At 37.2% G+C, this 25,862-nt stretch overlaps 1 protein-coding gene across 1 annotated transcript in view; it reads left to right on the forward strand.

The window, feature by feature from the left end:
* LOC122789801 (X-linked interleukin-1 receptor accessory protein-like 2) overlaps positions 1-25,862 on the forward strand; it is a 1,631,279-nt gene that overhangs the window by 1,354,380 nt on the left and 251,037 nt on the right. Inside the window, exon 6 of the mRNA XM_044057243.1 lies at positions 11,374-11,544. Coding sequence (XP_043913178.1) covers positions 11,374-11,544 — 171 coding nt within the window. The remainder of the gene's footprint in view (positions 1-11,373; positions 11,545-25,862) is intronic.

The following is a 25,862-nucleotide window of genomic DNA, read 5'->3' on the forward strand; positions in this document are numbered from 1 at the left end:
TAATAAAGAATTGAAGGATTTTATCTAGGAGGGGAAAAGGGTAAGGGTGAAGTGGACTAGGATGATCCTTTCAATAGAATAAGGTGGTTTAGGATTGCCTGATTTAAAAAGTTATTTTAGAGTTATGTAGTTAAGGTGCATATACATAACAGAAGCAGAAAGCTATAATTCAAAGTGGAAAGGAATGATGATGATGAATCAGGAGGAGGGGATTCAAGAAATAAGGAGAGAGTGGGCTTTTGGTTGCAGATCCTTAAGGAGAATAACAACAGCCATAGAGAATATTGTATTCATAATATAGCAGAAAGCATTCTAAGAATTAAGCTAACACAAGAATGGTGAATGGTCATTCTGCTAATAGGGATGACTGCAATTAGGGGTGCAGAGAATAGGCAAGAGTGGGGTTCAAAGGAAACTGGCAAAGGAACCAAGGCATTGGGAGCAAATAACTAGAGAGTGAAAGGTAATAGAAAGGGAAGATGCCAAGAAGACATTTGAACTGAAGCCTAGAGACCTATCAGGGATTGATATCAGAGTATAGGCAAAGAGAAGGGGATAGGGGAATCTTAAGTGAAAGACCTTCTCTAGTAGAGTTTTTAATTGAATCTAGGACAGCAGCTGCTGTTAAAAATGGGTAATTAGTAGGGCATACACAATACTGATCAAAAACTATAGGAATCAATTAAAGGAGGTTAAAAATATTGGGAAGAGAGACTGGATAAGCAATTCACAATGAGACAATGGGAGGGCATATTTATGGCTCCTAAATGTGCAACAAAGTCTAGAAGATTTAGGACTTTTGCTTGGAAGTGTTTGCATAGGTATTTTCACACCCCAAACAGACTCCAAAGAATTTTTTCTCAGGTAGATGGCAACTGTTGGAGGTGTGATAGGGAAGAAAGATGTAAACAGAAGCATTTGTTTTGGGAATGTAATGACTTGACAGACTTTAAGAGTACTCTGTCAGAGATATTGGGTGAACAAATGGGTGTAACTAAGGAAATTATTTTTTGAGCTGAGATACAGAATTTCAATTGCCCAGACATAGTAAAGCCTTAAGTTTAATTCTGGTGGCTGCCAAAAATGCAGTTAAATGGAAATCAAAATTTAAACAACTGTATTTGAAGTACTGAATATTGTAACAGAGCTATAAGAGTTGGAAGTGGGATCTGAATAAAATGGAAATTGTGGGAACAACACATGCAGAATAATGTTTTGGAGGATGAATGAGATTTAAGGGAAGGTAGGAATTGATTAGTTTATGTAATGTTGAATTGATGATAACTATATAAACAATATATGTGATGCATAATGTCTGCAGATAAAACGATGATAACATGGTTTGTTTTCTTTTATATAAATGCATGTTTGCTTATGTCTTAAGTGATAATTCAATAAAGATGTTAAAAAGAAGAGTTTCACTAAAGAAGTAAAGTCCTAAAAGAGTTGTGTACCCTAAATAAAGAAAATATGAAAAAATGTATTATAGTATTATGCTGTAGTTATTTCAATAAGTATTATATAAAATTAAGTAGCTAAATTAAGATATTGTTAGCTCTTTGCCTGCATGCCTTAGTTTACTGTACTTTTTCTAAGGATATCTACAAAATTTTCAATACATTTGCTGAAGAAGTCTTCAATTTCTGATTGAAATGTGAAGTGCAGTGTCTAGGTAATTGTTTATTACAAGAGATTCCTGTTGGCTCTTTCCATGCTGTTGATTAAAGCTTCAGTTTTGCCTTCAAGTCTAGAATCACAGCCATCAAATAACAGACCTTGCAATTTACAGCTAACTGCAGAGGGTTTTGATTTACCAGTATCCCCTTATTAATTGCTTAGTCACCCATAAAGTATATTTGCAGTGTATTTGTTTTTAAAATAGAGTAATCAACCTCCAGACCTGCACTGGTATAACATCTCCGTATGTAGGTCTCTGTCATTGAGGAGATTAATGTTATGATAGAGCTGAAATGGGGCACTGCCACCTTTGTGAATGTCTAAGATGAGACTGGCAAAACCATCTATCATCCTAAGGGTTTACGAGAGTTACGATGAAGTTAAATCCCCTGTTTATAACCAATAAATGCACACAACATTTTGCCTGGGGTTTGTCTCCATGCTTGCATGTTTCAGTGCTTAGTGAATATGACAAAAAGAATGCTGACCTGTACCTCTTGTACTTATATAAAGCTCCCCACTGAGTTATCACGAGGTTGTGTAATGGCAGAGCTATCATATTAGTCCTTCATGTATTATAAATGTGAACCCTTCCTGTGTTCATTGTAACAGAAAATTAACATTTTTCATAATCTCCAGCTTTAGTGTACATTTATTTCATTTATTTATGCTTTGTTGAAGTGGGTTAGTCCCACTAGGTTAATGGCCTTTTTTCACAGGATAACTGAGATGACATTCATACTGAATAGGGGAAATTTGGGCAGGGCACCTGGAAGTGTCCTTAACTCTTTTTCACTAGATGCTCTGGGATCTTTTATATCCACCTGCCATCAGTTTAATATCTCATCTAAAGGATGGCCTACTTAAGGAGTGCAAACTCCCCGTCCTCAGTTCTATCCTGCAGTATCAGTATTTAAAAATGTATCCCTCTACCTGGTGTGAAAATAAAACCCACAGGCTTCTGATCTTCCAGCAGCAAAGGCGACTGTGCTACCTGTTGATCTACTGAGACTGCTACACAGCTGCAATAACAGAAAAAGACAAGTTGTCTGTCTATTCTGCCAAATTTATTTAGCTAGTATTTTTTAGCTTCCTGTCCTTATTTCCCCTTCACTTAGTCCACCACCCAACACAGGCATTTTTGAAGAACGCTGCAGTCTTATAGCCACTACCTATTCTGGTAACCTTTTCCATTCATTTTCCTGTCTTTCTATGATTAAGTACTTTCTGAACAGTAGGTAGAACTTTGTATCTGGTAGGTATGCACATACTGCCATGGTGTAGTGGTTGTGCACTAGGTTACCAATGACAGGTATGTGAGTTTCAGGCCTGTGGCTCCGCAGTGTTAGCCTGGCAGTTAGAATACAGGATTAAAGCTATAATCTATTAAAAAGTTGTTTCCTGTAGTCACTCAGCCTTCATTAGCCTACCGTGCCTTCATTAGCCTACCGTGTGACTTTGTGTCACTCATCCAGACAGTGCTCTGTAGAGTGTTGGAAATTGCACTAAGCTCCTCCATTGTCTCCTTGATTACATACCTATGCACTATCCTCTCTCCTGTCTTTCTTCTTGAGCTTTATACCATCAAAATATCCCCATAAGTGTTTTGTGCACCCATATCATGCATACTTTTGGTCACCTATTCTCAGTTGCATATAGATATACCTCCCATAATATCTTTTCATAACTCTTCTCTAGCATTATCTTTATTGCTCTGGTAGCTTGGCATCATTGTACATTTGTGTGTAAAAGAAATGATCACAGGACTCCAGCTGAAGCCTGACCAGGTAGCTATACTTGGGGTAATATAATCTCTCAGTTCCTTGACTCTGTTCTCAAAATGATAAGCTCAGAATCTTACCGGCCTGTACTACAGCTTTTCCAGTTCAGTTTTTTACCTACTTGTTCACTTCTAAGCTGCAGCACCAAGACCTTTGTTTTCTGATCTGTGTCTCTTAAGGTCCTAGATGGTATTCCACTTTGGGAATATTGGTCCCCACATGAACTACTTTGCACGTTCTGACATTAAACATTCAGTGCCACTTCATAGACCAGTCTGTCAGTTTTCTTAAGTGAAGTCCTACTTCCCGTTCACCAGTGTCCCTTCTCTCTTACTGTCAGCCACAGATAGGCTGATACTGTCACTAAAGTCCTTCGTAATGGCTGATATATGGAGCAGTGGGCTCAGGACTGATGCCTGTGGGGCTTCACTTGGAATTTCTCCCTCCTTTGACAGGGTTATCTAACCAGAGGTGTAGGGGGGAAGCTGCAACTGCAACTTGCCAGGGGACATAATTTGAAACCGCCATTAGGGTATGAGTGCATTACTAGCATTCATTTAAAAAGCTGTGGATGATCTTAGACCTTCTTAAATTAATACATTTAGTAGCCTAGTGAATTAGAAATGTAGCAAAGAAATTATACTGCTTAAGTTACTGACACAGTAATTTCGGTATTTCATTCATTCAGTTAAGAAGCTTCAGTGTCACCTGTGGCTTCTTATATGAAGTACCATAATGGAAGTATTGTACCTGCACCCCATCAGCAGTTGTTGATCTGCGCTAGAATTTCCATGATGGAAGAGTTTTTGGTGGTCTTCAATTTTGAAAAGACCATTTTCTTTGTTGTTATTTTGTTTATGCAGCCACCTTTGAATACATTTCAACAATTGTCATCATACTCTACATTCTTTCATTTTGTCTGTCCATTTCTGGCCAAATTAATGGGTAGAAAGGTCACACAGACAAACCATTCAGTAAAAAGTGCAAGAAAGGCACAGCCAACTTAGTCTTCCACTGAATAATCATCCTGAACACCTTTCTTTATCAAATTCACATGTTCATTTCTTTCTAATTGTGTATCCTGCAACATAGGTATTTGCACTCTACATTTTTAATATATTTCACTACTCTTTCTTGTTTGTATTTATCTGTGAAGCCATTTATATTTAAAGACATTAAATAAATCATCATTGTATGAACATGTTGTTACTCTCACCTTTTATATATAACACTTTTTTTGTTAAATGTCTAGTTCCAGCTTTTGTGTTATATGCATACAATGTTTAGCAGGTTGAACTTTTATACAGTTGTTTCTTGTCACATCCATTTATGCCTATGTCACATCTTATAAAACATTTTATTTTATTGAAAGCCCTCAAAAAAGAAAAAAAATATCCCCCTAAAACCTATTAACTTAATACTAACACATAAAACTATGTACACCTTCAAATACATTCAAATATTGAAGTTTTACACTCCTAATAGGAAGAAAAGTCCCAAACTGACAGCCACCCTCATAGACTTGAGTTAACCTAAAAGAAAGGTTATCCATGCTAAGACGCATGGTGCAGCCTGTGCTCCTAGTAAGTGCTTTATAGCTCTCCCAGCTGGGAAAACCCCTGAATGTTTTCTAAGAGCATTAACTACCTTGGGAAAGGCCCTGAATGCTTTCAGAGAACATTATCTACCTTGGAAAAATCCATGAATGCTTTCAGAGAACATTATCTCCTAGCCAATTTCTCTTTTTTCCCCAGCAAATCACTCTCTACCAGACTGTAACCAGTTTCTTTGTATCTGATTGCCTCCATGGAGACATGAAGACCAGTTGCAAAATTGTCACTGAGCATACTTGCATTCGCTAGAAAAAAGCCCCCAGTGTTCTTAGTCATTTACTTGCTCTCTCTTAAAACTTGTTATTAAATCAGTCTAATGTCTGTAATCCAGTTATTCCCCATGCAAGAATGAGGAGAAAGCAAATTAATTTTTTCTTCTATCGTGCTTTTTAACCAGTTTTTTACATTGCAGTGCCTACATTTCTTAAAACTGAACAAGAAGAAAGAGAGAAGAAGGGAGAAAGAAAAGAAAAAAAAGAGCAGCACCTGTTTACAAACCCCATTACATTTACAAATAACTGAAAATAACTTTACTTTATAGAATGTAAAAAAACTACATGCCACAAAATTGGTACTATTTAAGAAAAAAGTCTTTACTTACAGTTAAATTTCTCCCTCCTCTTCCCCTCTCCAAAGCACTTTTCAGAACACTAATGACATGAAGTAGGCCATATGCTTTAGAGTCCCCCACAACAGCAAATTCTGAAAAAGTCCACATTTTCCAAACTTTCTTGTTCTGTCATATTTCACAAATATAATTATTGCATTGTAATCCCATATTAAGTTACTGGTTTTATTACTCCTCATCTATGAAATCCTGTCTCTGCTTCATTTCCATTGTAATCCTGATTTTTCTAGTCAATTCTCATGCTCCCGTCCTTCTCTCCAACATTTTCCATTGAAAAAATTGAAAAGGTTTCACAGGTACAGCCCCCCTGTGGTCTTTATTACAGGAATAACAAGAAGCAGAATATCCTTCTGTTTCACAGCTTACGTTTTGTTGTACAAACTTTTGTATTTCCTTCTTAGCATGTACTTCATCAAAAAAATGATTTTGTACCTCCAGGGAAGAATGTCTTGAAGACAATTGTGTACAGCAGTTTGAATCTCACACCTGCATCTCAACATTCCCCGAATAGTGGAATACATTTGTTCCTCTTCTGTCTGGTGTAGAATGAGTAATCATTCTCCACAAACACTCTGCTGTCTCCCACTTTTAGTACTTTGTCCTTCTGCTACAGTTTTGTCAGAATCAACTCCTTCTGCTGGTAGGATTGCATCTTTACTATTAAAAGTCTAGGTTGCTTTCTTATAGCCGCATTTGGAGCATACACACAATGTGCCCCTTCAACTAACAACTCCTGCTGTGGAATACCAGTCCAGTTGCTTATTTCTGCTTTCATAAAATTAATGTATTCTGTTCCTTCCAGCTTTTCTGGTATAGCTGAAAATCTCAGGTTTCCCTGCATGCTCTGTCCTCTAATTATTTTAGTTTTTGAAACATCTCTTCCTGAGCAGTCTCATATTCAGCCAGCCTTTTCTTAATTTCGACCTCTAATTTTTGCAGCATTATCATCTCATCTGAATATCTGTTTAAAGCTTCCTCTAATGTTTCCAGACTCCTGCCACCTGTGTTGATATACTCCATCATTGTTTCGTCTATTCCAACCGGGTCTGTATGCAGTTTTCCTATATCTTCCTTTAGGTTATTGGAAGTCATGTCTGAAGGTTGCATTGCTTTTTTCCGAACAGCTGCGGAACCCACCCCAGTCAGTGTCTCCTCCTCACCCCCTGTAGCTAACTTTCTTCTAAGTCCTCCACATTTCCCTATTCCTGACACCCAGGCAGTGCACCCCCCGGGAAAGCTAGAAATAAGCTGTTGCTCACTGTGCATCCATCTTGGAAGTCTTGTTTGATTTTTTTTGGGGGGGATGGCTTCATCAAGCTGCTGTCAAAATAGGGTGTCATCGACTCCATCATGTGGCTTAGCCAAATATTCAGGCAGCAGTCTTTACAACAGTACATACATTAACAGAGCAAGGTTTTTAGTTTTGTTTTTAAGGTGTGGCATGTTTCACAGAGGCAAATTCATTTATGTACCATTTTACAAATTTTATTTTGTTTTACATTTTATTAGTGTTCTGGGAGGATTTTGGTGTAAGTGATGCAGAAGGAAATTGTTTTCCTTTTGCTGCCTTTTGCACTTATGGTGTTAGGGTGCTTTAATATTATGAAGGTTTGAAATGTTCATGATGATTTTTGTTTTGCCATTTGGGCATTATGATCATTCATAATAGAATCATATAACGTATAACAGAATGATACGCTATACACACACACACACACACACGTCTGTGTGTGTGTGTGTGTGTGTGTGTGTGTGTGTGTGTGTGTGTGTGTGTGTGTGTGTGTATATATATATATATATATATATATAAACACTTTATAATCTCAAAATACTGAAATGTCAAATTTTAGTATCTCGAGACTATAAAGTCAAAGTTTGAAAATAGCGAAAGTGCATAATTGTGAATTTGAATATCTCAAATTCACAGTTATGGCTTTACGCTATGTAATGTCCGGGATTGTATATGGATGGTGTGTGGATTTAGGTGTTATGTCAGGTAAGTGAGTGTTTTGTGTGGGAGTTTGAATATATGTGAGTGTGCTGATATGTGTGATGTGTTTGTGAGAGACTGTAGAATGTGTGTGTGTGTGTGTGTGTGTGTGTGTGTGTGTGTGTGTGTGCGTGCGTGCGTGTGTGTGTTTGCTTTTGTTTACTGTTTTTGCGATCTTGGAGTTAGTATATATAAGTAGGGGGGATGCCCCCCTGTGTAGGTTTGTAGATGTGTGTTGTTTTGTTTGTTTATCTTGTGATGTGGGTGTTATGGTATATGTGTGGTCTGGTGTGTGCTGTGTTTTAGGTGTTTTGAATTTCATGGTTTTGGTGTTTCTGTGTTGTGTGGATTCGATTTCATGGTCTCGAAAAACTGAAATTTGAGATTTCAGTATTTCAAGATTATGAAGTGAATCCATATATATATATATATATATATATATATATATATATATATATATATATATATGCACTCTCTCACCTCACACTCACACACACACTGGAGTACTACACATGATCTAATGCAGCATATGACTGACAGTCAAAATATCTTTTTATTTATTTATTTATGGGGTAGTTCACTGATCTCAGTGGACTATTTCCAGGCTTAGCCTGGGTTCATAGGTTCATACTAAGCTAACTCCCCTTGTGAGCCATTTTAAGCCTAGCCAATTATCCCTTGTGAGACTCAAACCCTGCACCTTGTGTTTGTAAGGCAAACACCTTAACCATTCGGCCACGCCATAGGATTACATAAGAAATGAACAAAACATATTTACAGATAGAAGGAAATGCTATAAGACATATACTTATTTACAGATGCAAGAATATGCTAAAACATTTATTTCAAGAAGCAGTTTACAATTTCAGCAACTCAGATGGAAATGGAATTAGGCTTAGCAGAGCTGTTTAAATAATATGTAGCTATAGTGACTGAGTTGGCTTATGCTCCAGGGTAGCAGTATATCATTATATAGAGAGGTATGAAGATATTAAAAGGGGCAAGTGATAATAGTTACAAGAAAGGATACCATGGAGAGAGGACAGAGAAATGGTGAGGGTATGCAGATGGAAGAGAAACAGAAAAGAGAGAAGTGTGAGAGAAATGCAAAGAGTAGAGGGAGGCAGTAAGTAAGGGGATGACAAGATGAGATAGAGATAAATGAGTATGAGAGCTACGGGGTTCATGTGACAGGACCTTAGTGAGTGCAGCTGCAATTTGTTTGGGTGAAGAAGTGTTCCTTGGGCTGTTGTCTTGAAGTTCAAGTACATTTGGATGTCTATATTTGATAGTGGAATAGAGTCCCATGGTTTAGATGCTAGGATGAAGGATGCATGGTCAGTGCAGTGAAGTTTAGTTTTTAGAGTCATACAGCAAAATATCCAAACCATATCAAAACTAAGCAATGGCTAAACTGCACAACATCTAAACACAAAATACTGACAAAAATGCCCTTTTCCCACTAATGTGTGACCTCAGATTTGGTTTATATAATTAGCAGGAAGTGTGAGGGGTGTGCAAAAACAATGACAAACTCTGACAAAATCTAACCACATACAAAACCTGTGCCCCCTGCATGCCAGGATATGGTATGTGATTTTATCTGTGGTGATCTGTAGAAACTCCAGCATATCATCCTGTTTAACCAACCTAGAGGTTGCTTGTTATTGATCTGTATCAAGACACCTCCACATTAACCCCCTATCTGTGCAGCTACTGATCTGAAAGTGTAGAAGGCATTGAAATCTTACACTGCTGGGCTACTCTGTGAATTTAAACCACTTCTCTGTAACTGTACAGATGTCTATATTCTTAAGGGTGTGGTGGTCTTGAAGACAGTGTATTTTTTTGTTTAGGCTCCTGGCATTGAGCAGTAACACCATGAAGATCAGTTAAGTTGATTTTGCTATGTCGGTAGGTTTGTCAAACTGGCATAGCCTAAAAAGGCTCTATGGGGGGTAGGTAAAGTTTTCACCAGCATTTGAAAGGAGACAGGTGCAGACTATCCCTGGCAAAGCAACATGGTCTGTTAACCATGTTCTTCCATTCTGACAAATATTGGATACCCTTGGAATGACACCAGAAATCAAGGCAGTTGTTAAAATCATTCATCTTTTGTTCATATTGTGGCATCATCCTCCATGAAGGTAATATTCTGCCTTGTGCTAGGTTCATTACCAGCCTGAGACACATAGTCCAAGAGCTCCATAATGTCTCTCTTCATATAGTCCAGGAAGGTATACATCAGTTCATTTACGTGGACTATGATGGAATCATACAGGTACCTGTGGTGTAATGACTTGAATGCATGTGTAATTTGGTGGACCCTAGTTCCAGCAATTAACCACTATCTTCTCTCTGTTCAGCCTGGTTAGAGGAGCATCTATGACTAGAGCCCTGGGAAATGTGCTTGCATGCATTATGGGCTTTGTATTTAAGGTTGTACTGAATGTAGCTGTATGTGTGGTGTTACGTGTTATTATTTTTATTGAGTGCTTTTGGGTTTGCTGAGAATATGCTTTGCCAATGGGCAGTCCAGGAAGTCTTTGTTGTTTAGGAAGATTGTATTTAAGTGCCTCAGCATGCATTGGTCTACTTCTGTGTTGTGCGCTGTGTGCTTGGTTTTGACAACCTGATGTGTGCTTGTATGCGAGAGTTTATACTGCAGTGACATTGTGTACATATACCTCTTGCATACTGCATCTGTTACTTTAAGGTTTGAGTGGTTTTCAGTAAACATGAGACAATTGCTACATTGTCTTGACACTCATATCCACCAAGATGGGTGCACAGAAATTAAGAAACTGCATATCCATATTGTCCAGTCCTTTAATTGGTGAGCTACAAGGATGTGGCATACTGGAGCTTACAGAATGCTATTAAGGGCACATTATTGTAACAGACTAGAGTATAAAATACTACATTTTAATAAATTATATGGTATTGCCACTCGATGTACAAATTAGCTGCTGTAAGCTTATTGGCGCACAAAGGTGTTGCACTATACTTATGAACAATTCTATAGGTAAAATGTTGCTTTCTAGGTGTTTGCTTTTGCATAGGGCAATGCTAACCACCGGTGCTTTGTGAGGAGCTCCAAGCAAATACACTGAATTTATATCAACATTAAAAAAAACAGAAAATTGACTACTGAACCTTTTGGACAAAAAATGAATACACCTTGAGCCTTTTTGTTTGTTTGCAAACTCAGATATTCTAGGCAAACACCTCCTGCCCAGTATGAATAATGCCAGTTAACTTAATGTAAAACATAGTAAAAAGAATCCCACAAGTGAAGTGCTACTACAGACAGTTTAAACAGCAATGCAGAAATCCCTTACAGGAGGCGGTTTCAAGGCGAACAGTCTAACAACAGTAACAGAGATAGGAAAAGCCCTTATTTTTGTAAAAGTATCATTGAAACGTACACATAAAGCAAGGAAACAACAGTGATTACTTAGAATAATTTATGTAAGTGTGATTTATCAATCCAAAGTACTTAGTTTTGCCTGGATGGCACTGGATGCAAATAAAACACTTCTGGAACACAGGCTAGGATGTCAAACTTTACTGTTCTTTTTTTTGTTGTGTGGAGTCAGCAACTGCAATACTATACAGCTGTTTATAGGGTTATTTGAAAGTGCTGTCCTTCTGAGATCTATATTTACAAAACTTTTTTTTCAGGTAACAAAGAGTATGATGCATATCTGTCATACACAAAAGTTGACCCAGACTCATTAGACTGTGGAATTGGAGAGGAAGAACAATTTGCACTGGAAATATTACCAGATGTTCTAGAAAAGCACTATGGCTACAAACTCTTCATTCCTGAGAGAGATTTAATCCCTACTGGAAGTAAGTGACTCATTTTTTGTCTTTTATTTTTCAGAAAACAACTGTATTTGTTTTTTAGGTATGATATGTGCTTCAGAAGAAGCAAAGGTCCATCTGCACTATGTATTTGCTTGTTTCCTAACCAGTTAATTGTGGTTGCCCAAAGACCCTTCTCACCGATGACATATAGAGGTAAAATCCTTCTGTTATTCACTTTGTATAGTCTCATTAGTTTTACCTGCCTTCAAGATGTCTTCTTGAAAAAAAGCTTTCTACTATTCAGGTCGAACTGTGTACCCTTAGTCTGGTAGAAATGATCCCTCTTTCCTCTTCTGTCTTTCCCCTCGAGTTGTATGCCATCACTCAGTACCATAAGTCTCCTGTGTACCAGTGTTAAATCACTGTTTTTTGCAGATCCTCAAGTATTATTTTAGCTCCTGTAACATCTCCTCCAAACCTGTGTCTTCCATTCCTTTTATTATAGTTTTAGCCCACATGTGTACCTCACTGAATAACCTGATATTCTTATCCATGTCTGAACATCATAACTGGACATATTACTCCAACTGGGCCTGAGCAGGTCTCTACAGAAGAACAGTATAAACTCTCTGTTCCTGGAGTTTGTTTATCTAAGAATGCAACCCAATGTTCTACAGTGTCCTACGGGCCTTGACCACATTTTGCACCTGATGACTTATTTCTACTTCTACCAGACAAAGGTCTTTTCCTGATTTGCACTTTTAGGGTCACTATTCCCAGCTGCTATTCTTTGTTATTATTACAGCCCTGAAGTACTGTAGCCTTCCCTGTGTTAAACCTCAGGTTGCATATCTTAGCCCATTCTGCCAGTCTTCATCTCCCCCCCCCCCCCATCTTCAACTGACTGTTCTATCTTGCTGTCATCCACAGATAGGTTAATCCTGTTAACATTGCACTTCATGATGTCTAAGACAGAACACCTGTGGAATCCACCTCTCCACTTCCATTTCCTTTGAGAGGTTCTCTTTCCTGCTACCCAGTGCCTGCTGATATGCAACCATCCATCTACCCTGCTTCTCTTCTCCAAGTTCCTTTAGCTTGCCTGTGATGTACCTATGAATCTTCACTATCATCATCGGCCCTCATTTCACATTTTTCTACATGAGGTCAAGGTGTTGTGACAGTTGCATCATCTGTCTCAGATCAGTGCCGCTCTCCTAGCTTCTTTGACAGTGCCGTCATTGATCATTCACTGCTCTTATTTCCTCTTGTCTTCTTTCTGTCACTTCCACTTCTTCTTCTCCATGTTGTGTGAGACAAGATCAAGAAAACTGTGAAGAAAATTTATATAAAGATATTGAGCATAATAGGAAACCTTTTTATAGATACATAGGATGTAGAAGGAGTTAAGACACACAAATTGATCAGCTGTGTGCAGATTCTAAAATTTATTCTCAGATACAACAGATTATAGATATATTTACAAAATCTTATGCAAAACAGTTTGGTTCCACAAAAGGTGTGGTAAGTTGTCCTAGCGACATTAAGGTAACCCCAGATACTGGAGGCAAATTAGATTATATTGAAAAAGAACTGCACAAACTGGATCCAAAGCACAGGGAGGAGACAGGATTAGTAACAATGACCTGAGAACACTTCAGCAAGAATTTACAGTACCATCATATCTATTATTCACTAGGTCATATAAATATGGGGCAATTCCTCAAGATTGGAGACATGCACTTATTAAACCTGTATTTAAGGGAAAGGGGAGTAGGACAAACCTAGAGTCATATAGAACCTTAAGTCTACTTTCATGTTGTGGACAAATAATGGAGAAGGTAATATTGGATAAGTTATTGTCAGAACTTGATAGATTGGGACTTTAAACCATATATCAGCATGCATATGTTGAAAACAGATCTATTACCACCTGTAACATGATGTTCTATAACAATGTAATAACAGCTATGAATGAAAACTTGTGCTGTGATGTAATTTATATAGTTAACTTCAGCATTTGACAGGGTCATACACAAAACACTGATCAATAAATTAGTACAACTAGGTATTGATGTACTGTTGATAAGATGAATAGCTGCATGGCTTATAAATAGGACATGACAAGTATCATACAGCAACTGGACAGGCGAAATTCTTGGTTACATTCAGGATGTCCCACAGAGCTCTGTCCTAGGCCCTTACTTGTTTAGATTGTATCGTTCAAACCTAACTTTTTCATCTGAGGTGTTCTAAAGTCTACATGCAGACGACCTGAAATTGGGTAAACTTATTACATGTGTTACAGATAAGGCATGTCTGCAAAATAACTTGACTAAATTGCCCATTTGGGCACAGGAGAATAATATGCTGATAAATACATCAAAAACTAAGCATATGAAATTTGATAGGCATAAATTGAAAGTTGAATATTTAACATAGCACACAGTGATTGAAACTGTAGACTCATTTAAGGACCTGGATATATGGGTAGATTCAGCTACTAGTTTTGCTAATCATATCGAATAATTGGTTAATGATAGTTATATAACTGTAGGTTGTATAAAAAGATTTATAAAGTCTAGGAAATCAAAAATAATGACTTAATTGTTTGTTAGTTACATTAGACCCAAACTTGAGTATGAAATAACAATATGGAGACCCTATGAGAAAACAAGCATGAGTAAACTGGAAAGAGTACAACAGAAATATACCAAGGGTATCCATGAATGTGAAAATTTAAGTTATTATGAAAGACTAAAATATATGAACTTGTACAGTGTCTCATAGATATTTAAGAGGAGATTTTATTCAGGTATATAGAGCATTTAGTGACAACTACCTCTGGGAATGCTTGGGGTTAACAAAAAGTACTAGAGAATCATCAGACAACCTATGTACAAAAAAGTCAACATGCGCCGGCAAATTTGGAGTGAAAGCACTCTGTGTCTTGTTTAAAACAGTATTAGAATCTCCTGAAGCACCAAATAAGAGAGTCAGATTTCGTGCAAATAGTCTTAAATCAGTTAAGACATCACTTACTTTGGCTGATGTCGCTGGAACAAACGTTAAACCTCTGTCCAGTACAGAACATTAATGTGTACTAAGTATATAATCAGACAATTGGTTACCCACCTAAATGAAATAGGGGGTGGGACAGCTGAGACCACTAGTGTTACAAAGAGAGGTAAAAATAAGTTGAACAAGATTTCTTTTGTTACTAACTATACTAGTAGTAACACTATGATTAAGGGAGTTATACAGAAATATTGGCACTTATTAACTGTAGATAGGTCTACTGCCAATATAATAGGAGATGTACCAAGCTTCACATATAGGAATAGTAATAACCTTAAACATCTGTTATGTAGTGATAGACCAAAAACTCATCTAGAAGGGAGAAGGTTAGGTACATAACCTTGCAGACATTGTAGTATGTGTAACGTTATTACAAAAGAACACGTTTGTTTCCATCCCACTTCAGCCCTCGAATTTAAGCCTAGATTTTATGCAGATTATACCACCACAAATCTGATATATCTCGCTACATGTAATCTCTGTCCTTGCCTTTATATAGGCAAGACCATACAGCGATTAAGGAACAGAGTTAATAGACACCTGTATGACATTAGGAATAAAGACATCAAAAATGCACTTGTAAAACATCTAATGGAATATCCAGACCATCGGTTTTCTTTTATGGTCTTACTGCATGTACAGAAAAATGTGAGGGGTGGTGATACTAATAATCACTTGGAACAGGTTGAATTAAAGTGGATACTGAGGATGCAAGTCCATAGATACCCAGGGATTAATAGCTGTATCAGCATTAGGCCCATTTTAAATGGGTGCAGACTTAAGAAAAAGTTTAACTAGTGAAAATGAGATGATGTCATCCTCCATCCTAATTGGTATAATTTGTGATTGGTTGCTGTTTATTATATAATGTTGATGTGTTTTTAGTTTTGTATAAGATCTGAAGAAGTGTAGTCATACGCGAAAGTGCTTGTCTTTTTTATGCTTTGTTTTTATCAAAGTGAAGTTTGCTGTCATGGTTGTCCTGCTGTTTTTTTCAACACTGGATACTTATTATGGGAACAAGTGTTTAGGTATATTGACAAATTAGGAGGGCATTAATGCCAGTGCTTGAAATATTTGTATGTATGTATGTTGTGTTCTGCTTTTCTGCACACGTGCCCAAACCACCATAATCTAGTCTCTTGTACCTTCTCTGCAACTGGAGCTACTTTGGCTTCTGTTCTAGTGCGCATCCTACCACCGGTCTCAGGCACTTAATCTCCATCACCTCTGACTTCCTGAACTGCTCTTCCTTTACGTAAGGCATAACAACAGTCTCCACTCAGATTCAGGAAAATAAGCCTCCTCCTTTAAACTCTAATGAATATGTAGTGAATCTGGTACAATGTACCATACACAAAAGACTAAGGCAAATAAGAAACAGCTAAGAAAATCCCTCCTTTTATACAAGAACAAGTCACATAACTAATCCATTCTGCAGACATTTCTCTGCTAAGTAGGACATGGCATTATCTGAATACTTTTAAAGAAATTGCTTTATTTGTATAGTATTCCTATTACAGAAGAGCATTAGTAATGCTTTAGCCAAAATATTTAAAAATATATTTTTTTTGTAGTATTTGCATGACATGCAGCATTCATTACCCCCAAAGTACAACATGACTTTGACCTTGTTCAAAACCCAAGAATTTGAACTTAAGTGGCTGGGTTGCGGTGCCTGGACAGTCCATCCAGCAATAGGCAGAAAGGTGGATCCATTTTGCTGACAACTTATCGAACAGCAAAATGTTAGGATGGAATTCACCTAAAAAGCCATAAAAACAATATCACTAAGGCCATAAGTAACCCATGCACTGACATTGTAGTAGAATGTATCTATATCATCAAAACATATAATAGCTTTCTCATACACTGTTAAGAATTTGTCACTCCAGTTTCTGGCTATGGATCACCTTCTTGTGAGGAAATAACAGAACAGGCTTTATGGGAGTAGTACAAACAGTATTCAGTTCCTTCTGAATTATGTACCTAGTTTGCTTGATCTCCTGGCTACCTTACTATTGTGTTATATAAATATACCCTTGCATTTGTGGTGTCTTATGGCATTATACTTCTCAATTCCTTCCACCATGCTATATGCAGAAGCAACAATTCTAGTAGCTACTCTTTTTCCTTTCTCATATTATTTTGCTATCATTAACAAGTTCTTAGCAATATAATTGTGTATTTTTATTTCCAGCAACTATCCTTGGCTTTTTATAGGTTCATAGGTAAGTACTAGGCTAGCTGCCCTTGTGAGACATTTTAAGGCTAGTGAATTTCCCTTTTGGTGCTTGAATTTACCTTTCTCATTTGGTGTTACATTTTCCTTACCCATCCCATAGTCAATTATTATGTATTACTCGTAGTGATAACAAATGGGATCATAACATGGACAATTTGAAGTGACCCATGCATTGATTAGTAGCACAAGGGTCAGTCCTGGTGTAAATTTTCCTTTTCCCATCCATAGTTCCAAGTTGCACTTGAATATGGACAGGGATGAGCTTTGTTTCTTGTGGAGAGGGAGTCTGTTCCAGAATGCTAATTCTTAGTTTGAAATTTCTGATAGACTTTTTTCTCAACAGGCCTTTGCCTTTCAGTATCTTCTTGTACTATTTTATTTGTGCTTCAGGCACTCTGCAGGAATTTGAATAAACCTTTATTCCTTGAGACTTTTCTATACTGTGACCTATGATATTTGCCATCCCAACCAATCTGAAAAGATTTTACAGGCTCGGCCCAATCAATGCCTCCCTTTCCTGTGCCTAATAGAGACCTGTTTGTTTTTCTAGTGAGGCAAGAGCCCTCTGGCCCATTCATTCCATAGTGGAGATAAGAGCTGGGTATTAGTGATGGGCACACTCTGCAGATTTTGTGGACTTTCCTATCGCTACACCCTTGGCAGTCCTGTGAGCTCTGCTGGTGCTGCCTCCAGGAGGCACATGCTCAATTCCGCTCCAGCATCCTACCCAAGCATCACAATATTTGCAGAGTGGGCACACTAGGGTGATACTACTGCAGTGAGAAACTTGCATTACTGCAAGTGTCTCTAATGTAGTGAGCCAGACTGCCTCCATTGTCTCAGGATAGGTGAGCTGATGTTTCACTGCTCACATCCATTCTCCCATGTCCTGACCCTCCAGTGCCCACGCTGCTAGTTGAGTACAGGTTTCCAGAGTGTAGATGGTGTTTTATTCCCATGCTCTACAGGGGTGGAAGACTTCCCTTTTCTGGATGGAAATTCTTACACCTCTTGTTTCTGTGCCTTGGATAAAGACTTGCATGTGTGATCAGCAGAAATGAGTTTCTTTTTCCCACAATAGTGCTGCAACTCACTGCTGAAAATTCATCCTCTTTCCATTCCTTTAACACATAGATGTGATAGATTCAATTTGTTTTTCTTTTGCCAAGCTGTTTGACCTTATCTACCTCATTTATCTTTTCCATGATTTCAAATGGACCTTACCCCTTAGATAAATATTAATTTTCTAGCGATGGTACATGTACCAAGACTTTGTGTCTTGGTTTGAAGTCTCTCCTTTTAACATTCCTGTTATAATTTCTTTTTGAACATCACTATTCTCACCCTTTCTTTTAAGATAGTGTGGCTCTTTATAGCACTTCTGAATGATGATTTCTTCTCTTCCCAGCTCTGTTTAGCAATTTAGCAATGGCATTTAGACTTTTGGATGCCTATTATACAAGAGTTCAAATGGTGATTCCTTACTGATGCCACCTTAGGACAACAACAGTGAACCAAATATAATTATCCACCACTACACTTTGTGTGTGTGTGTGTGTGTGTGTGTGTGTGTGTGTGTGTGTGTGTGTGTGTGTGTGTGTGTGTGTGTGTGTGTGTGTGTGTGTGTGTGCGTGTGTGTGTGTGTGTGTGCGTGTGTACAGCTACATAACATTCAGAAGCTGATTCCTACCTTGTTGCACTGTAGTACCATCTTAACACCACTGTAAGCTCTGCAGTATGCTTGCATACAGTTCTATATTTGAGAAGTTTGCAATGAATGATTAACAATTAATATATGATGTAAACTTATTTGTATGGTAAAGCATTAGTAATATATGCATTATTGAAAATGTAGTTCAATTTTTTTATTCATTGTTGCATTTTGGCTATGTATTGTCCATGCAATCTTTGTCAAATGCCTTAATGGAACTATTTTTTATTTTTTTTGTATTTCTAAGTTCATGTCTTAGTTGTTATTGTCTTTGCCATTGTGGCCCTGATTGAGCCTAAAAAGGATTCCTGGACCATTTCACTCACCAAATAAATAAAATGATTGTAGTGCTCCTCTTAATGCAAACAACATAGAGGATCATGATTCGGTCGCTGAACATAACCTGCTTATTATGTGTTCAAGACTTGGATGCCAAGAAATTCACCTCAAAGTGAAGCTCAAGAGGTGAAGCTTGACATCTGTGTTGAGAACACATAATAAAGGGCTATGATCAGAGACCCAATCATAATTCTATATGGTGCATAGATTTTTATTTGCTCTATGTAATACTTGTTACAGAAAAAATAAAGCTCTAAGTGTTTTGTCAGCTTTGAAAGCCATAAAGCATTTAGTTAGAGCTGTCACAAAGACAGTGTAACACATTCTGCTACAGAAAGGGACAGAGTGGCACAGACAGCAGGCAAAACCAAATTTGTTTTTAATTCTGCTGCTGTTGTTTGATGGCCAGTACTGACAGATTTAACTGCCTGGCATGATACCCAGTTTTAAAAACTGAAGCAGAGGTGCTTGCCAGTTGTTAAGATCAGGTTTTCCTCTACAGAAGCGCTTAACTGCTTTGCCTTTTTCTACAATATCAGTGCAGTCACCATGCTCCATGCACTACAGGTAAGTCATCAAATTATCCCAATTCTTGCCATCTGCTTTAATTACTTTTATGAAAGATTAACTGCAATGTTTTATTAAACCCATCTACTTAATTATCAGTCTGTGGATGATAAACTTGTATCTTTAATTGTTTAAACTGAAACTATTGGCACATTTGTTGCATACAGTATCATTTATAGATCACTAACTTCATGTTTTAAGTATATTAATGTTGCTTGGTACTATGCCTCCTAATTCTGACTTTGTCATTGTCAGTGGTTTAGTGCACTTCATTGCTGACATGCTTTAAAACAATCCCATCTTATGCTACATGTGCTAAACATTATTATACCGCTGTTTCTATCTCATACTTACCTAACAGTATTACATTCTTCATAAGGTATCTTTGTCCCATGAGAAGGGGTTACATGTCCAGCTGAACTTGCCAAGTAAATAAATTCTAATAAATGAACAACCCTTGACATAAAGGGTAGACATCAATTGGTAAGCATCACTTCAGGAATACCCACTCCAGACAATAATTGCTCCACTTCCCTGACAGTAGAGTCGGCATTTGCCTTAAAGGTACAGCTTCTGGAAATTGAGTGGCATTGAGTGGCATTGTCTGCTTTTACCAAGATATAATGATATCCACTTTTATATTTTACCAATAGCCCAACCATGTCCACAGCAATGCATTCAAATGGCGCATTTATAATAACTAGAATCAAAGTATTTGTGGACCTGTGCTTTGCAGGTGTTTTTTTACATTCTGATCAAGACAAACATAATTTTTCTATTTCTTTTATAATTCCTGGCCAACATAATCTGGATAATACTCAGGTGCTTAGATTTATCCAAGTATGATGCTGTGCAAGTTTCACAGCTAATGTTCTGCAAAGGTTTGATACTAGTAATTGATGTACATTTTCTTCTTTATCTTGTGCAATTCAAAACAAGGGTAAACTGTAGGATCAAGTTGTTCTTTGTAATTTTACCACTAATACATATATAGTCTCCCGTGTTCTCACTAAGGCATCATCTTCCTATTAATTTTTTTATGCTTAAAGGAGAACCGCACCCACAGACTCAAAAACATGTTTATTTCATCATGGTTTGGTGTTTCCTACATTTTAACACCACTCTGGGACTATTTACAGGTTTTTAAATATTTTGTATGTAATATCTGAGTCTGACCACATGGGGTCTGGCTTCTTGAAGTAATTCTGATTGTTTACACTGCCTCTAGGTATCCCACAAGGCAGTGCTTGTCTGTAAAAAATTATATCATGCAGGCCATTTTCTTTCTAATGCTTCTGTCACTGCATTGATTTTTACATGCACACTGCTGTCTTTCAGTCAGTTAGTTTTAAGTAACATTTCATGCTGTTCAATGACTACTTAAAACACATACAGTGCAAATGCCACAGAACAGACTTTTAAAGTGCTTTTTTTACTGCTGCTGCTTTTTAGAATGGCTAAATTGAAGTCTGTTGTGAAGCCCTAATTGTACTAGTTTGACTCATCTCCCATCCCCCTTCACACCTAACTTCCCTGACTGTCAAAGTGCTTAGGGTAATTTGAGCTGTTACCTGCTGCAATTGACAGCTCTCATCAGGAGACTTGACTAATGTACTGTTTCCTTGTTCTAGCCTTTACTTTCTATATGGGTAGGGGAAGGACCAGGAAGCTGTGACATGACAGCATGGGTGGGTTTTTAGGATGGTTGTGGTGATGTCAGTTTGGGAAGGGAATTGGCCAGAAAACTACCTGTATTCATTGGCCTTGATTACATCAATGAATTGGAAACTGCAGCAAGCTTTTTCAAGGCAGAATAAAAGTTTTTTAAAAGTGAAACTACATCAATACAGTAAGGTACTGTTTTAGTGGAGAGAAACAGTCGATTTAAAATATTTTAAATGCTGTATTGTTGTTTATTTATAGCAGGGACAGTAAATAGGGAGAAAAAGGGCAGAGAAGTTGAGCATTTAATAACAGAATCCCATTGTTGTCCTTTAATATGGCTCAACTCTAGGTCTGCTATGTGTGGATCATTCTCCTCACTTATTTCACAGTGAAAAGTTCAGCTTCCTTTCCACCATACACTGGTTTAGGTTCTTTCATGTCTAAGTCTTCCTCTGCACCTGATAGCTTTAAGCAAACATTTTTTACAGTTTTACTTACTCACACTTACCTGCTGCCTAGAGTCTCCACTTTCCTTGATCTTTCTCTTTATACTGACAGAAATATGTTTAGGATTCTATCTAAATTTTGCTTCTTCTCCTTTTACTTCCCTAAGTACATTCTTACTTATTGGCTAAATTCTGCCTTTCATTACACCCCTGTTGCTTAGAATTCCTTGCTTTTAGAGCTGTTTCAGTTTGACAGTAAGTTTAAAAGCAGAATTCTGTTTAGGCTTTGCATTTTGCCTATCTTAATTTATTTAGATGTCACCCGTTTATTAAGCCCTTTATTAAAAGATTAACTTTCTTTAATTCCTCTGCTCAGCTCTATACCCTGATTTGCAATGCTTTCAGGCTGTAATGTTTTACTGTGCGAGTCCCATCCATCTTCTGGCTGTGATCATGTGAGCTGTTCTGCCTTAGGACACACTTCTAACTTTTCTTCATGTAATTCTGCTTTACTGCCTTCTTGTGCTTCAGTATCTGGTTTCACTTAACTGTCTTTCTCCTTCCAGATTTCTATTTGCATTGTTACTACACTTTTGTGCTGATAACTATTTTTCTTAGATCAGTACCTTCCACTGTGCTCTTTTCAGCACTAATACTGACATCTTGCATTGAATATTCTAGTGTGTTCTTATTTTGATAGTCTGGTAATTTATGGGTTATTTTTTATCATTTAGCCATGCTTATGTGGCAATTCCCTTAGCAACATCTAATTTAACTCCTTTTTTTGTTTCCTAAGTTTTCATCATACCCTCAGTTCTGAGGTAATATTTGACTTTGTTGTTTGGTTTCTTCTCTGTTTAGGCAATGGTTTCATTGTGAATCATTTAAAGCTCTAATTTTTCCATAACTTCCACAGGGCTTAAAAATAGGAGATTTTTTTGTCCCAGCAATAACATTATGGGTTAATTCAGATACTGCTCCTACAAGACGTATTTTTTTTTCCTGAGATAGTCTGAAACTCGGCAGATGAGTTGTGGTATTCTTGTTTATCTCCATGAATGCAAAGTACATAAATGTTCTGGTTGTTATTAAGTTTACGATTACACACATACAGACTTTTATCTCAAGTGACCATAGTAAGTGATCCCATGAAAAGTTTTAATTGCTGCCCTCCAGAAATATTGTGTGTTTTAGTATTTTAGTCATAATACAATGACAGAATGCATATTTTGTAGATTTAACAACTGTTTTGATCCATGGGTACTACTTTCTCAGCATTAATTTCAGACACTTACACATTCCAGGTATTAACGCTGTTCCTTATATTGATACAGGGCCTTTTTTCCATACCTGTTACACTGTATCTCTGCATTAGATGCAGTTTGATACAAAGGCAAAGCTGACATGATAACTACTACTTTAGGTTTAGATACACACATTTTAAATGTAAAGAAGTTATCTTTTGCTAGCACTTATTTAAATGTTCAACTACAGTAAAGAGTTTATCTGGACTTTTTTGGATCACGTTGATATACCTACCATATTATATTAAAAGGTGATGATCTTTTAACTCTTTCAACAGTAAGCAATTCTTTCATTTCTGCTTTACTGTTAGTGCCAGGTTCTAACCACAGTTAAATGATATGTTTAATGTCATTCATTCCACCTCTTCATGTTATTAAAAGTCCTTGAAATATAATAGTTTGCATTTCAGGAGTAATGCCTGCTTTAGACAATTCTTTTTTGCAGATTATCATAGCACAAGTAATTTGCGACCTTAATTTCCATGTGTACCTTTTTAAAGCATCTAAATTCACTTATGAGGAAATCACTTTTGCATGTTAATTCATGCTCCAGTTCTCTTGTTTATCATAGGACTCAAGGGTGCACAATCAACCAGGTATGGCTCTATATCACCTTCCTTGGACAGACTATTTAAAGGTGGGGTACTTTTAGGACTCACTAATTTTCTGGCAGTGACTTTCATTTGTTCCTTTAAGATTACTAAATGCTGGTCTGTAGCCATCCATGTCAGGGTTGCTGTCAATTTTTCTATGGCTTACTTCAGTCTCCAAATACTTTAGCAGAAGAACAGATGGAACTGAACTGATACACATCTCACTTCTGGGTTACTGCAGTTCAATCGCTAGCTTGGAATATGTGGCAGGCGTACAGACTTGGTTTCTCAGGAGAAGGGAAAAAAACAGCACTATAAAACCTCATGTTTCTTTTCAAGTCTTTTAGCTTTAGTTGCACCACAGTAATGAAAAGCAGTCACTTCTCTTTACTGTAGGTTTTAGCACACTTGCATCTCTTCATTGCAGATTAGCAGAAATTAATGAACTGTCTTACAGTGTGAGTTAGGGATATAGATTGGTAGCTCTCCATGTCACCACTTCTGACCACTGCTTACATCATGTTATTTTGATGATACACGATACAGAAAAAAAGCTGAAAATCTAGTTTTTATTCAAATGAAAAGTTGCTTTATCCAAGGTTGCAAAGTATATACTGAACAATATAGTCTCAGCAAATGAAAATTCTCCACATACATGTTTTTGCACAATTCCAGTAATAAGTATAAGCATAAAGGCAACTTCTGGTTCAGATAAAACAAATTTGTTGCAGGTTCCAAATGAACCTGGTTTACACCAAGATTACCTTACTCCAGGCCCATGATTGTGCTGTCATTCTAGAGTTTGCCATTCTAGGCAATTATTAATCATTTGTTTTTATTGGGAGTACCTCACCAGGTGCAGAGGATTGCTGTCTGATCAAGGTACAGTTACAGCCTGCACTCAAGCGTCATTACAGGACAGTAAGCCTCCTCTATGAAACTATGCGATATCTGGCATGGATAAGAAAAGCCCTCATTTATACAAAAACAAATTACATACTTGGTCCATAATGGCTCATTAACCCTATATGCAGAAAAATCTCCTGTAACTAATATATATGGCATTATTTGACTGCTTTTAAAGAAACAATAATATGTACATATATAGATCCCCCAATGGCATTAATAATGCTTTAAAGCCAAAGTAACAAAAGTATAGCATTTTTATATTTGCAATGCTTACAGCTTTCACTACCCCAAAATAGTACATATATGACAATACTGTGCACGTGTGTGTGTGTGAAAGAAAGCATATACTGAAGAGTTGTTGAAGGAATATATTTGCGTTTTAATTGCTTTTGTCATTTAGATAAAGTACGATTATATCTGGAACAGAATTAAAGTTTAGCTTAAATTCTTGCTCTTAAATTAAGTAACTAGGTTGGCCTTGATTTGCCTTGGTTTAAGGATGCACTAAACAGTACTGATATGACTGACTAAATACTGATGTGAGCTGGCTGATTGATAGAATAAAACTAATGCATATATTTGTCATTTTTATATGTAATTATTTGTTAGACTAGACATATTCCTTATGCTTTCTGCTTCTAATGATGTGTGGGGTGGGGTAGATTGTCATCAGACTGCACTATGGTGGATGTATATCTTCTCCCTGGAAATAGTTAACAGCCATGGTGGTTCAGCAGTGAGTATTGTCACCTCACAGCAAGAGCTTCTCTGGTTCGATTCTAGGGTGGGATGCCTTCTGTGCGGAGTCTGCATGTCCTCTCTGTGGTTGCATGGAGTTTCCTTCATTATTCCAAAGACATGCAGTAGGTGGACTGGACACTTTAAATTGGCTGTAGGTGTGAATGCATGTGCGAGTGAGTAGTACGGATGAACTACCATGGCAGGGCTAGCCAGCCAGTGGTGTAAACCTTGGCTCGAAATGACTGTCACTGTTGAAGTGACACTTTGATCCCATGCGCAAAATGGGAAAAAGTGTTTGGGGATGGATGGATCAATTATTATTGAATGTGTCCAAGTTAACTGGTTACTTGGAAAGTATAATGGAATGCTAAGGGTGTCAGGTGCTTCTTAAAAAGAAAGGACTATGGCTGATGAATGTAGTGTTTAAATGAATGATTGTGGTATGAGTTCCCTGTTCAAATGATTGGTTAAACTGCCTGTTTAAGTTTGTAGTAAAGCTGCAGTCATGTGTAAGATTGTTGAGGTGTTATGTAGTTATTTTTGATGTATCAGATGTATCATGGACTACAAATTTCTGTAATATTTACTAATTACATGACTGTTTTTGAAAGGTGTTCATATAAGGGTAAACATATGCAGGCTTATGAAAATGGAGAAGTACAAAGTTGAACATGAGGCTAGAATACCAAAGGGAGATTTTTGTTGACATTGACATTAATATGTATCTCTATTTGATGTAACAGGTGGTAGTAGAAGGTTTAG

Source organism: Protopterus annectens, chromosome 15.part0, assembly GCF_019279795.1.
Source record: "Protopterus annectens isolate FY-2018-M chromosome 15.part0, PAN1.0, whole genome shotgun sequence".
Classification (NCBI taxonomy): domain Eukaryota; kingdom Metazoa; phylum Chordata; order Ceratodontiformes; family Protopteridae; genus Protopterus; species Protopterus annectens.